The following is a 14246-nucleotide window of genomic DNA, read 5'->3' on the forward strand; positions in this document are numbered from 1 at the left end:
GGTGAGTCCGCTCGACCCCGCGCTCGCCGGACCTCCCGCGGGGCTTGCCCGCCCTCAGGGAAAACGGGAGGGAGGTTGTCGCCGGAGGGCAGTCGGAGTAGAGCCTCGGTCGGCGTGTAAATAAGCGAATGCAAATGGTAGTCTTTGTGCTTCCGAAACGTGGCCTGTTAGATACAGGCATATCACGAATATTGGCGGGGCGTCATCATTTAGCCTCGAAAGTCTTACTTTCAGTTGGCTTTAGAGTCAATCCTAAACTGGCACGCCGTTAGTATTAGAGAATATAATGTAACTTTCGTCCGCAACGCCTGCAGCGCGGTGGCAATTGCCCACATTCGGTCATTATTTCGGTGAACATTTTATTATGTGCGAATATGAGAAGAGTAGATGCTTGTCCTAAAGATTTTACAGTCGTGTTTGAAACGCATGTAACCAGTAAAAGCAACGAATACTAAGTTAGAAGACGATACAGAAAGGCCTTGCGGTAATTAGCGAGGTGAACGTTTAGAAAGATGGACGCCCAAAGCAGAGGCACAAGCACGAGGCACCAGGAGACTGCCGAGTTTGGAATGACACATTAAGACAGAATGGGCTGAAGACACCATCGCACGGTGCACTGTGTGGAGTGCTGTAAGACCAGAGAGACACAGAACTATCCTTTTAAAATTCGTTAAATATCAAACAGGAAGGTGTCCGTTTGGATTTAGTGAGATGTAGGTTAGAGTGGTCACTTGGACAAAGTTACGAGTGGAGAGGTGGAGAAGGAAACCATACTGGAGTGAGCTGAATAAGTAGGGGAGAAGAGGATATTCATTCATTAATCCAGAAATAAAATTCCTGTTGATACTTTAGTAGACAGCTGTTGGGGAGTTTTGGGCTGTGTAAGAGCATGAGAGATGAGGTGGCAGTGAGCAGAGGAGTCAAGGGAGGCTTTTTTTGTTTTTGAGAAACAGCCTCACTATGAAGTTCAGGCTTGCACTGAACTCAGTATAGCCTGAAATTCCCGGTGATCCTCCTGCCTCAGTCTTCCGAGTGCTGGGATTACAGGTAGGGAAGATTTTTTAGATTGAAAGATATTAGGGCATATTTACGTGCATGATACCGGTGAGTCTAACCAAAGTAGCCAAATCTTTAAGGAGGGAATTACAGTAGGTGACCAGGGGTTTGGTAGACGATGATAGCAATGACAAATGAGAAAGTGCTTGGGAACACTTAAAGGCCAAAATATGGCGGTTGCTGGAAGAATGCTGAGCAGCTCATTAAAGAGATAATTTGGAGACATCAGTAAAAATTAGTCATAATTAGATATAGTTGGTAAAAGAAAAGGAATAAATTTAGATAGAAATGGGATTAAATAATGTTGCCCTTCTGTGAACTGTAAATAGGAAAAACAAGTTTGGGAAAAGTTTAGTTTTTGTATTTGTTGAATGTGAGTTGCCTGTGACCCTGTGGATATATCCCATAGGCTCTGGAGTTCAGAGAATTGTGGAATGTAAATAGATACTTGTTATTTTGGCTGTTTGAAGTAGAGAGAGAGAGAGTGTGTGTAATGTGAAAAGAAAGCCACTCCAACCTCTAGGAGTAGGAGAGACACACTTCACAAAGCCAATAGAAAGAAGGCCAGGGCTGCTTTTGTTGGTAGCTCACAGCCTCTGTACTTGCTTTCCCACTTCCTCCAGTATTCTCAGTTCTCTCTGACTCTCTTCTTTACCTCTGTCACATCTGTAGTTGTGACTTGAAGTCAGCTTTCCTGGATCACCCTATTTAAAATTGTAAGGAACTACATACATACATACACATGCCCACACCCTTATTTATTTGGTTACTGGGGATCGAACTCGGGCCCTTACACTTGCGAGGCAGGCGGCAGAACCACTGAGCCAATTCTCTGGCCCCAATTACACTCTTATTTCTCCTCATAGCACCACCACTATGTAGCTTACTGTTGATTTTATTCCAGATAAACCAGCCCCTCATTAGGTTGGAAACTACCAGGGCAGAAATTCTTGTCCGTTTGTTTTACTACATGAAATAGTCAGTATCTAGCTATGTTCCTGAACATAGACATTTGGTACTCTTGCTGTAATTTTTGTCTAGTGTCTAAACTTTTTGATTATTTACCTTTTGATTATTGTCGTCTGTCTAAACCTGTTAAAGTGCTACTAATTTGCTACCTCATTGAGCATATCTTTTCTATATTTCAGCCAGCAGTATCTGTTGGAAATGTTGGCCAACTTGCAATAGATCTGATTATTTCTACACTGAACATGTCTAAGATTGGTTACTTCTATACTGATTGTCTGGTGCCAATGGTTGGGAACAATCCATATGCAACAGCAGAAGAAAATTCAGCAGAACTCAGTATAAATGCTGAAGGTATGTTTTTGGCAAGTTTTATCCTACTACAAAGTAGAGTTCTTTTAAATCAGGAATAGTCTCTAAGCCTGGCACCATTATGCACACATATAATCCAGCTACTCAGTAGGATGAAGCAGAAGGATCACTTGAACCTATAGTAGTTCAAGTCCTGCCTGAACAATATAGGAGACCCTGTCCTCAAAACTGGAAGGAATCTATGAGTCTTATTTTGTTACAAGCATTTAGTTAGTGCCAGCTCTGTGTAGAGTTCACAACCCATCACACTGTCCTTTTTACACCCACAAGTCAGTTCTTAGGGCCTTCTAGTGGTAGCTCCTCGAGGGTTATGCATAGTTTGTACTTGTATCTGTGGATAGAATTCAAATTTTTTTTTTACATGCATCTGTCATTTTTTTTCTTTTATTCTGTTTCATTTTCCATTCTTACTGGCATATATAACCATCACTGGTACTACAGATAAAGGAAAAGAAAATTACACTAGGCTCAGGTGCTATGTATTTAACATGCTACTTCATCTAAGCACCTAGATATGCTGACATGTTATAGAATACCTAACAATGTGATAAAGGTAAGCCTCAGAGAGATTGAGTTGCTTGGTGCCATTAGTAGGTATAAGCTTTTTCTATACTGTAGAAAGCCGTGATTCCTCCATGGATTATCAGGCTTGGTTAATCATTGCATAGTTATGTTGCCCTGACCTCTGTCTGGGTATATGGAATGGTCCCAGGTGAGTAGGGAAAAGCTTCACTGACAGGAAGGAAGCCCAGAAGTATCTTGTTCCTTCTCAGGGGCTCCCTGTTGTGTCTCCTTTCATCAACTGTTTGGTTTAAGGTCAAGTCCAGGACTGTTAAAAGAGCATGGAAGGCCATTGGTGGATGAGAGCCACATGAAGCATTGTGGCTTTGTCAGTTTTATTAGCCATGTCATGGTTCTTAGCTTGCATAATGAATGCACTTTTGAGAAATAACCTTATTACTGAAATTTCTGAAGGAAAGATGGCTTTGTTAACATAAGACTAGCCTTAAAAGCCCACAAATGATAGAACTAGGATTCACACAGTTCTAGTGAGAACAGCTGTCACTTATTGCATATTTACTGTGGCCTAAATGCTGTGTAGTTTTATTTATTCAAACAAACACATTGAATTCTCACAGTTATTCTATAAGGTGGATTTCCTCCCACTTCTGGGATTCAGACCCAGGGCTTTGCGTGTGTTAGGCAAGCTCCCTACCATGGAGCTGCATCTTTTTTTTTTTTTTTTTTTTTTTTTTTTTGTACTGGGGATCAAACTTGGGTCCTTGCGCTTGCAAGGCAGGTGCTGGAACCACTGAGCTAAATCCCCATCCCATGAAACTGCTCCTTTATAGATGAAGAAACCATGGCACGAAGAAGTTCAGTTGTTCAAGGTTATGTGAGTGATAATTGGTGTGACTGAGATTCTAGTCAAGGCAGTCTAGTCCCAGAGACCTGCCTTTCACCTCACCCGAGAAGACCCAAGTGGGCATAGTGGTGCACACTTGTAATCTCAGCACTCTGGGAGGATGAGGCAGGAAAATCACGTTTGAGCCCAGCCTAGGTGATATGGTGACTTAGTGAGACCCTGTCTCAAGATTTTAAAGGAGTGGGAATGTAGCTCAGTGTGAAGACTCTGGGTTCAGTCCCCAGTAACACACACACACACAAACACACACACACACACACACACACACACACACACACAAAAGATCCATTGGCTTTCCTTTCACAAACTGGCAGTGGGTCAAATGTCTGGGTGCAATTTACCCCGCTTCATTTTTTTTTTAAGCCAAAGTATTTTAAAACATAGACTTCATGAAATTCCATCTCCTAACATACAAGTATGCATTTCTTAAAAGATAAAGAGCATTTTGTTACATAACTAAAATGACATTATCACTGTTAACAAAATCAGTAATTTTCTAATGTTTTCCTATACCTTCTCTATGTTCATGTTGACCCAGTTTACCTCTAAATGTCACTTAAAGTTGGTTTCTCTAAACTAGGGCCCACAGTACAGGCCAGGCCTGTTGCCCTCTAGAATGTCTCCCCTCTGCATTTGTCTATTTCCTTGTGCTCTTACTTGCTTTGTTCCTCCAGCCCTTAAATTTTCTGAAACTGCAGTTAGGTCTCAAGACTTGATAGGAAGTAAAATTGCTTTCATATTGTGTCCCTTCAGAAGAAACTACTAGGAAACAGGATCCTAACGACAAAAGTCAGTCACATGATACACTGATGGAGAATATTAGAGTTGCTGTAGTATGTGTTGTTTTAAACCCTAGCCCGCACACCCATACAGACACATACTTTCCCCACACAGATATGTTGGATTGGACTATATGTATGTGTCAAGGGTAGATGAGAGGCCTGAGTGGCCTGTTCCTTAGTCCCTTTTCCCTAATTTCTAAGCTTTCTGCTTTGATCCTTTTGACCTAAGTGTACCTGGTGTTCACTAGACTTGATGAGGTGTGGTATAACACCATCACACTAGCCAGGAGAAAATACCTTGTTACAGAAACAAGAGAGACCTTGTGTTAGCTTTCCATTACTGTGACACAATACCTGAGATAGATCAGCTTGAAGGTGGAAAGTTCTGTTTTGCCTTATGTTTCAGAGCTTTCAGTCCATGGTCCCTTGGCATTACATCATAGGAGGGGAGCACATGGTAGGGTAGCAACACTCAGCTCATGATAGCCAGGGAATAGAGAGAAGGGCTCTATGTACCCTCCAAGGCACACCCTGCAGCTGCTTACTCCAGCTAGACCCTCCCATCAGTGCCACTGAGGACATCCCTTCAGCACCAGAAACTGTTGGACATTTCAGATCCAAACTGTAACAGACCTAACCCACCACAGGATTTCCCCAGACTAAGGTGATCTGTACTCTTTACAGTAACGAAAGCTTAGTCCTGCCTGGTCCTGTGTTCTTGGCTGATGTGAGAGGTGAGGTTGGGAGGGGGCCTTACACATCGCTAAGTGGGCCCCTGTGGAACCTGGTGAAAGTGTGAACCCTGTTTCCTAAAACTGCATATACCTTGATTCACAGAAAATTTTATACTAATTCAGGTCTTTGAGAAGCTCTTAGGAACGCAAATGTACTTAGTCCAGGAATTCTCTTACATGGCTAACATTCTCCTATATTTTAGTCTATTCTGTTAATTCCAATGAGTTTCTGTCTCAGAAGAGAAGAGGGAAGAATATCAGCAAGTGAAAAGTTTACCTTTCTTAAGGATAATTTTATTTGTCATAACATCAGCAGTTTCCAAGGGAATACTTCTTTGGTTTTACAATAAGGTCAGAAGAAAAATTTTTTTTAAATTTAAGAGCTACAGCATGCTGCGCTGCCCATGACCCTGAACTTCAGGGCTCCAGCAGTCCTCTTGCCTTGGCTTCTGCACACCACACCATGACTGACAAAGGATAATTTTTGGTATTTTCTTACAGTTAACTTTTCAAAAATGAATATATGCTGTAGAACAAACCCAACTGGCACATTTTAAGTTACTTCTCAAGTGTTTTAAGCATTTGACAACATTGTGCTTACGTTCTGTATTTTACTTACTGAAAATATATAGATAGAAATATTATAATTTATATTTTATCATAATTTGAAAAAGTCATTAATTTTAACTGTCCTGTGATTTCATTTTCTTCTTGTCTTTGTAGTATATTCATTGCCTTCAAGAAAATTAGTGGCTCTTCAGTTAAGATCTATTTTTATTAAGGTTAGTGTCTCATATTAACCTTTTTGAGCTTCTTAAGGTATAATATCACTAGAAAAACTAAGTACTATTAGATTTTTTTTTGGGGGGGGGTACCAGGGTTTGAACTTGGGCCCTTGTGCTTGTGAGGCAGAACCACTGAGGCGGAACCACTGAGCCAAAGCCCCAGCCCTAGATTTAAAAGTCATTTCTGCTATGTTGTATGTACAGTTAAGAAAGCTCTCATTCAATAGAAAATAATTTCATTTCAGGTGTGTTACCATGGTTTCATGGTTATATAAAAAGTACTACTTATAGGGCCCGGAATTTGGCTCAGCGGTTCGGTGGCCTGCCTTGCAAGGGCAAGGACCCGAGTTCAATCCCCGGTACCAAAAACAAAGAAACAAAAAAGTACGACTTACAACTCAGGTCTGATATATCCTTAATTCAGGTAATACTGGTGAAAAAAATTAGGTACATAAGTAGCATAGATTTGTTGCATTTGTATTATTTTCAGCTGGGGATCTACGTGCATCAGGGTATGTTCTGAGTCCAGCCTCGTTCCTCCTGCCACCGCATGTACGACCACTCAGTTCACACCCGCTCACACCCCTCTCCCTGCTCTTACTTTCCCCCTTCAGTGACCTTTTTAAAGCACATCAGGTCACATCGCTGCTGTCTTTCACATCCTGTACGGGCTTCCCAGCTCACTCTGAATCTACAGCCCTGCATAGGGGCCTGCATGGCTCCACATCTGTTCTGTGCTGTGCTGTGCTGTAGCCGCCCGCTGGGGCATTTTTGTGGTACTGGAGGTTAAACCATGGCCTGGGACACTATGCAAGTTGCTGTACCACTGAGCTATATCCCTGGCCCTTTTTATTTTTATTTATTTTGCGATTTTGCTGAGTTGCCTAGGCTGGCCATTTTAACATTGTGCCACATGGTTTTGTGGTTCTCTCCTAATGTTAGCTTAAAACTGAAGATAGGCAAGTCACATACTTCCAGATTTTGGTAGATGAAATAAAGAATGTTTTTTTAAATTGCAAAGATTTATTGGGCATTGATTCTTCACACTGATGTTACTCTAAGCACTTCCTATGAATTATTCTGTTTCCTCCTTGCAACAAACCTATGAATCAAGTACTGACATCCTCGCTTTTCAAGTGAGAATACTGGAGCCTAGTAACCCAGAAAGGTCAGGCAGTTTGCCGGGGACATGCAGTAGGGTCTGTACGCATTGTGGCCAGGAAGGATCCCAGCCTAGTGGCTGACTCCAGAGACTGTCTCTTAATCTCCAGAGTGTACTGCTCTCTCATTTTTAAAAGGTTGCCATTTTTACCTGCATTTTAAGTTTTAATATTTATTTTATAACTGAGAAAAAATTTTAAGTCATCCCCTCCCCCATTTATAATCTCCGTCCCAGATTCACCAGCTGTTAACATCTGGTCACACATGCTTAACCTCTTGTGAGTGTGAACACAGTTTCTTTCTGCCAAAGAGTCCAGAAAGTAGGTTCCTGACTGATACCGCATCCCTCAGTAGATTGGCCCTCAGCTTCTGAGGTCAAGGCTGGGGCACAGCTCAGTGTGCAGCACTCGCCTAGCATGTGTGAGGCCCTGGCTTCCATCCCAGCACTGCCAAAAGACAACAAAAAGTAGTCAAGAACAAGGAACTGGGCTCAGTGGCGCACACCTATAATCCCAGTGCTCCAGAGGCTAGAGTTTGAGGCCAGCTGGACTACAAAGCGAAACCCTGTCTCAAAAAACAAACAGGGCTGGGGATTTAGTTGAGCAGTATAGTCTCTGCCTGGCAAGCGCAAGGTCCTGAGTTCGAACCCCAGTACTAAAAACAAAAGAACAAGGACATCTTCCTTCGCAACCCCGTCATCATCACCAAGCCCCAGGAAATCGGCATCAAATGACTTACTCAGAGGTCTCATCCTGTGTATTCAAACACCCTGGTTTCCCCACAGTGCCCTTCAGCACTGAACCATGCAGGGTGTGCAAGTTGCATCTGGTTGGTGCATCTTTGTAGTTGCTGCCCCACGTGTGCTACTTGCCCTGCTCCTCTTTCTGCTCCTTGTGGTCCTGATCCCTTTGGAGGGGAGGCCAAATGTTCTGAATCCTGCTTTCCTCACAATCAGATTCCAGTCCACAGTCTCTGATGAGCGCCTCACAGATGACCATGTGGGGTTTTTGCCCCAGTGCTGGGGATTGAACCTGGAGCCCTGCTAGGCAAGCACTCTGCCAGTGAGTTAGGTCCCTGTCCTTTTGACACAGGGTCTCACTAAACTTTCAAAACTGGACCTGCTTCAGGCTCCTCCTGCCTTAGACTCCCAACTGGGTGCATCACAAGCATGTGTTCCACCCCCAGCTCCAGCGGTGATTAAGCCGCCGTAGATTTCTTAAACTGGGGCTGGGCTTGTTGCTCAGTGGTAGAGTTCTAGCCTGGCACTCTTGGGGCCCTCTGTTCAATCTCCAGCACTGCACACAAAATTAAATAATAATAGATTACTTAGAAAAATGCTTTTTCTTAGAATAGAAGTTTTTAACATCTAGATTCCTCACAGTTGATTTATTTCATAATTGTAAAGCTGTACTACATAAATGCTCTTCATCTTTCACTGGTAAATCAATGAGTGGATCTGACAGTAGTAATATGTGTACCATCTATAGATAACTGTTATCACAAAATTTATGAAATATTACGTACACTACTATACCCTAAGATCTCACTGTTACATGTTCTTTTTATTCTCTCAATGGCAAAGTATAAATCCAGCTCGTTCTGTGAAAAGCTCCTCTCCTGGGTAAAAAGTAGCAGCTTTGCCAAAGTTATTGTTCTTTCGAGCAGTCACTCTTACCAACGAAACGACCTACAGCTTCGCAGGTACGTGCATGCCTTAGTTAGGGTGCAATGGATAGCTCACTATTGAAAAGTTAAATTTAAAGCGCCATAGGTACCCTTGCCTGTCCACTTGGAAAGAGGAAGGTAAGAGGAGATGAAAAGCACACAGGGGTCCTTTGATTCCTGTGATGTTAGTACAGCTGGACAGAGAAGATCTGGGTCAGGAAAGTGGGTGTTGGAACTGTGCTTTTAGGGTTTGATGTGGTGTGGGCAACGTCACAGCTCATCGGATTAAGACAGAGGAGAAAGTAAGACCCCAAATGTATGTTACTAGTGATCAAAGCCAGGGCCTTGTGCCTCTAGGCAAGGGCTGAACTAGTGAGTGCACCTCTAGCCGCATCAGTTGATAACTTTTGAAAGATTAAATTGGTCCTAAATCTTTATTTCCAGATATGCAATCATTTATATTTGTGGGAATCCAGTTGTCTTCAGGAAAGCACCCAAGCAGGTCATAGTGAATTCTTAAATAGAAGACAAAGTGTCTCCGGAATAGAAATACAAAGTTTTGTGTTTTATTATCACATGAAATCGAAAAAGTACTAGTGGGAGATTCTTACACTGTTGGACCTCTAGTTCGTGTAGATCATTACGTACCCACTTGTCAGATCAGGATGAAAACACGTCAGCTCACCATAGTTGCCTTTCAGAACGAGCGCAGAGGCCCCTCCTGTGGACCGTAGGGCAGAGCTGGGGACACAGATCTATCTTCACGTTGGCCCTGCCCTGCTGCATGTCTCCCACTCTGCTCTCTCCTGAGCGTAAGCAGCAGGCCAGCGCGACATGTGCTGCACGTTCTTCTTCCTAGTCTTCTGAAACTTGTATTTTTACCTTCTGCAGCAGATTATATGGAGACCAAGTTAAAAACCTAATTATTGCCTTCGTGTTTGTATTTGTGAATTTTTGGAAATATAATTAATTATATGATTGTTTCTAGCACTCCCTTTCGGTACCTGCTTACCCCTTGTATGCAAAAGAGTGTTCGGAATAAAATAAAGAGCCTCAACTGGCAAGAAATGGAAAAAACTCCATGTATTCCTGAAATGAGTGATTCTGACTACTGTGTCCGGATTCCAGGAGGAGGGATCACAAGAGCACTCTACAAAGAGAGGTGAGTTTGTCTGCCGCTTGTCTGTTTCCCACCTTAATTGTAAAATGACCTTAGCTGGCTGTGATTGTACACAGCTGTAGTCCTGTCGAGACAGGAAGCTCACAAGGGCAGGCCCAGCCAGGGCAGCTTAACAATTTGAAGAGACCCTATCTCAAAATTTTATAAAAAGGGGGCCGCTGATACGGCTTAGTGCAAAGGCCCTAGATACAGTCCTCAATACCACAAAAATAAAGATCAGATAAATTTTTGAAAATTAAATTGTGGGCACAGTGGCTCCTTCCTGTATTCCTAGCGCTCAGGAGGCTGTGCCAGGAGGATCAGTTGAGCTCAGGGGTTTGAGACCAGCCTGAAGGACACAGGCAAGTTGCCATAGGTTCCACAACTTTGTGGTCATCCTGAGTAGAAATTGTGCCCATTAAGTAACTACACTTGATTTCTACAAATTGCCTCGTAATGTTCCCACTTTCAATTTTGATTTTACTAATTTGAGTCTTTTTTTCTCGGGTTCTTAGTGAAATTATAAAATTTTATCCCTTCTGTTGCTCTTAACACAGAACCAATTTTGAGTTCACTGATGATTCTCTAGTATTTTCTGTTCTGTTTTACTTACCTCCACTCTATTCCTATATTAGTTTCTTCTTCCTGTAGCTTTGTGTTTACCTTGCTCTTCCCCCCAGGTGTAACTGGAGCCCTGGAGGGCCGCAGCACCGCCATAGTGCATGTGGTTAGGCAGTTAGGAGGTGGGTTTCTCTGAGCTTTGGGACTTGGGGAGCTCTGTGCCACCATCGCAGCCCTGAGGTCTTTGCACACCAGGCGTGGACAGCATGAGGGATGCTCGCAGCTCCTGCCTTCTGAGCACTGGAGACCGAGACAGGCTGGTGATGTAGCCCGATTCCCGCTCAGATTTCTGAAAGCCCTGGCTGGACTGCACTTCTCCACCTCACCTTCATCTGTGTGGCTGCCCGTCACACTCTCGAGTCTGGCTTATGCCTTCTCATAGTTCTCATTTGTAGGGTGTTAGGAATCGTTTTTGCTGTGTGGGCAAACAAGAAACTTTGTGCGCTGGTTTATCACCCCTCACCATTGGCTTGAGGAGGACATTGATAGTTACGAGATGTTTTGGGGCTCAGGAGGCCTGGGTTGAGGTCCACTTTTGCCATGTAACAGATGCAACACTTTTAGCACGTTCTCTGAGCCTGTTACCTCACCTGACAGCTCAAGCTCGAGAGAATCTCCTGTAAATCATCACGGGTTAAGCACCTCGTCTTTACTGCCTCCCTTCAGCCTCACAGCAGCACTTGAGGTAGTTCTCTTGTTGTCCTTTTTACAGACCAGGGACCCTAGAGCCCTGACAGAGTCACTAGGAGAGCCCCTCTGGCAAGAGCTAGAGTTTGAGTCCTTGTTTCATTATTCCAAATGGATTTCTTCATAAAGTGGAAATCATGATGGTTTCCTCAAGGGTCGTTGTGAGGATTGGATTGCCAAATGTCTAGACAGCGCTTGGCACATAGTAAGGGGATCCATAAGAAGTAAGTGTTGTCTCTTAACATTTCCACTCTCGTCGTGTTCTCTTTACTGCCTCTTTTGTTTGTTTGTTGAGACAGCCTCTTCCTGTGTCATTTGGGCTGGCCTCGAACTCCCAGCAGTCCTGCCGCAGCTTCCCGAATGCTGGGAATACAGGCCTGTACTGTGTCTGGCTTCATTTACTGCTTTAGATAATTAGTGTCAAGGGTCTTAACTTCCTTTTAGTCACTCTACTATGGTGCTTCTGAAAATCAGTCTTCTAAATGAGGCTTTGAGAGTGGATCAGAACCAAATCTTATTTTGCCAGGTTTTCACATGGTCTGAGACTTACATGTTCCCCATGTGGGTGTTCATGGCTTCTGCCCGCCCCGAGGAGAAGCACGTATGTGCCACAGTGGAGAGAAGTGAATGCTCTTAGGACATGGTGGCTTCTCCTTGCCCAAGCCAACAGGCCGTCTCACCTGTAAAAACCAACACACTAGGCTCAGCGTGTTCTGGCAGTGGAAGAATACTGAGTTGCTCCTTCTGTTTCTTGCAGCTGTTCTAAAGAAATCCAAATGGCGGTTCTGCTGAAGTTTGTTTCCGAAGGGGACAACGTCCCTGATGCTTTGGGTCTCGTTGAGTATCTCAACGAGTGGCTGCAGATGATCAAACCGCAGGTAAGTTTTACCGTAGCAGGTGCCCTGCTGTGATTCCTGTTCATTAGCTTGGGTTTTAGGTACTCTGTGGGCAAGTGGGTGAAAGTTCTTGTTAGATACAGACGTCTCTCCCTGAAATGTAGTTTAAGCTGAACTGTTTCCGACAGAAGAGACAGTTAACTAATCTGTTTTACAGTTGTGTCATTAAGGATGATTTTCCAGAAAGGAAAATCCCGTTTGTTCATTGTGCTTGTTCTTGTTACATTGGCTATGCCCAGTGGATTCTGAGGAGCAAACAAGTCTTCTGGAGAACCCAGGATTGTTGTAGAGAAGTGAGGAAGGTGGCTGCGTGAGCGGTGCTGCCAGTGTCTCGTTCCTGAAGCAGTGGGCACTGCACACCTCACCCCGGGACGAGCTCGCCGGAGGATGGCACCTTGAGGCTGCTCCGTGGCGGCCTCTGTCTAAATCCTACTGTAGCCAGGGAAAGATATGGCTTGATTTTACTTCATAGAGTCCATCTGCATCCTTTCTGGCATATCTTTGTGATTTGAACTCAAAGAAATGTCTTCATTTGACATGACACAGAAAAGTGTTTCTTTCTCCTGATAATAAAACCTAGCTTCAAAGACAGATTTGATGGTAGAACTGAAAGACTGTTCTGTTCTTCATTTACAGAGTGACGACCCTGCACCGTCCACCTTGCTGTGGAAAATACCGAGTTCTTGGAAATTACTCTTTGGCAGTGGTCTTCCCCCTGCACTCTTTTGATCCATTTTCAGTTTTATATGTAGTGACGCAAGATACTACCAATACAACTGTTAAATATTGTACATAAAAATTTGTACTGTCTGAGAGTGTGATTAGGACATAGATACTTTTCACAGAAGACGTCAAAGAACAATGCATTAACAAAGGTCTTTTCCCCTGCCTTTCATCATTTACAACAAATGTAAAATTTGTACAATAAAATTTTATTTCCTATGTAATTTTGTCTGATACTTATCTTTTTTAACTCAGACTCTTATAAACTTATTTCTGCTGGAAGAAATTACCAGACTTAGTAGCATAAAAGAACACAAGTTAGCAGGGCTTGGTGGTGCGCACCTGTAATCCCAGCCCTCGGGAGGCTGAGGCAGGAGGATCACTGTGAGTTCGAGACCAGCCTGGGCTATGCAGTGACTTCCAGGTCAGTCTCAAAAAAACAACCACCACAAAACAAGCTGATTCTTAGCAGGGGTTGTAGAAATGAAAAGTGCTGATGGTCGCGGGCTGCTGGGCTGCAGGTGGCGGGGCTGTCCCCTGTGTCGCCTCCAGGGTCCACTTGCTCCGCTGCACCTCTCAGAGCTCCACCCAGCACTTGGCCCCTTCACCTCCAAGCCAGCTGCCCAGCGTCCTCCGATCTTTCCCCTTGCACTTGCAGGATCTTTGTGATTATCCTGCACTCAGCCCAGTAAGCCAGGGTAATTACTGCATCTCAAGTTCAGGAGAAAGGAGTTCGGTGTAGTTTGTCCTGTCCCGCTTGGCAGCCACCATCTGTGCTCCATCTGACACGCCTGTGGGCTGACTGGGATTTAGCCTGTGCCTGTGGCCTGTGTGTGAGAAGAGGGGACACCTCACTCAGTGGCACTCAGCAGAAGTGCTCTCACTGAGCCCTCCCCGATGCTGTCGCCCTGTTCTTGCCTTCTGGGTAAAGTATCCGCAAGATGGCAGACTAGGAAGGCCCGGCCCTCAGAATCCAGCAGAGGCACCAGCCTAACCATACAGGACCAGAAGACCAGATCCACTCGCAGCTCCCAGACTTGCTACCCTGCAGGGCAAGCAGTCCATCACCTTGCTCGCCCTCTCCCAAGCTGGTCCCTCAGCAGGGGAGCAGAGGGAGTGTGGGCCTGAGTCTGAGATTCCAGCCTCATGGTGCTGAAACGCCCATGAGCCCATGGCTCGAGGGAACGGGAGAGCAGAGAGCAGGGTGTGGAAT

General features: G+C 44.2%; 1 protein-coding gene across 1 annotated transcript; it reads left to right on the forward strand.

The window, feature by feature from the left end:
• Nucleotides 1-2204: 2204 nt before the first annotated feature.
• Psmg2 (proteasome assembly chaperone 2) lies at nt 2205-13199 on the forward strand. Its single transcript, XM_033757439.1, has 6 exons — nt 2205-2376; nt 6060-6118; nt 8865-8983; nt 9936-10109; nt 12172-12292; nt 12947-13199. Exons 1-6 carry the CDS (start codon nt 2268-2270, stop codon nt 13037-13039), a joined length of 675 nt encoding a protein of 224 aa, XP_033613330.1. The 5' UTR covers nt 2205-2267; the 3' UTR covers nt 13040-13199.
• The last annotated feature ends 1047 nt before the right edge of the window (nt 13200-14246 follow it).

The sequence above is a fragment of the Fukomys damarensis genome, unplaced genomic scaffold (assembly GCF_012274545.1).
Source record: "Fukomys damarensis isolate Sample0158 unplaced genomic scaffold, DMR_v1.0_HiC HiC_scaffold_30, whole genome shotgun sequence".
Lineage (NCBI taxonomy): Eukaryota > Metazoa > Chordata > Mammalia > Rodentia > Bathyergidae > Fukomys > Fukomys damarensis.

What these genes read in the sequence shown, in the direction of transcription:
- Psmg2 (XM_033757439.1), top strand. Translation starts at nt 2,268, where the DNA reads ATGTCTAAGATTGGTTACTTCTATACTGATTGTCTGGTGCCAATGGTT. An exon ending in ACTCAGTATAAATGCTGAAG is followed by an intron (nt 2,377 to 6,059) that starts GTATGTTTTTGG and finishes TTGTCTTTGTAG; the next exon opens with TATATTCATTGCCTTCAAGA. An exon ending in AGAGCACTCTACAAAGAGAG is followed by an intron (nt 10,110 to 12,171) that starts GTGAGTTTGTCT and finishes TGTTTCTTGCAG; the next exon opens with CTGTTCTAAAGAAATCCAAA.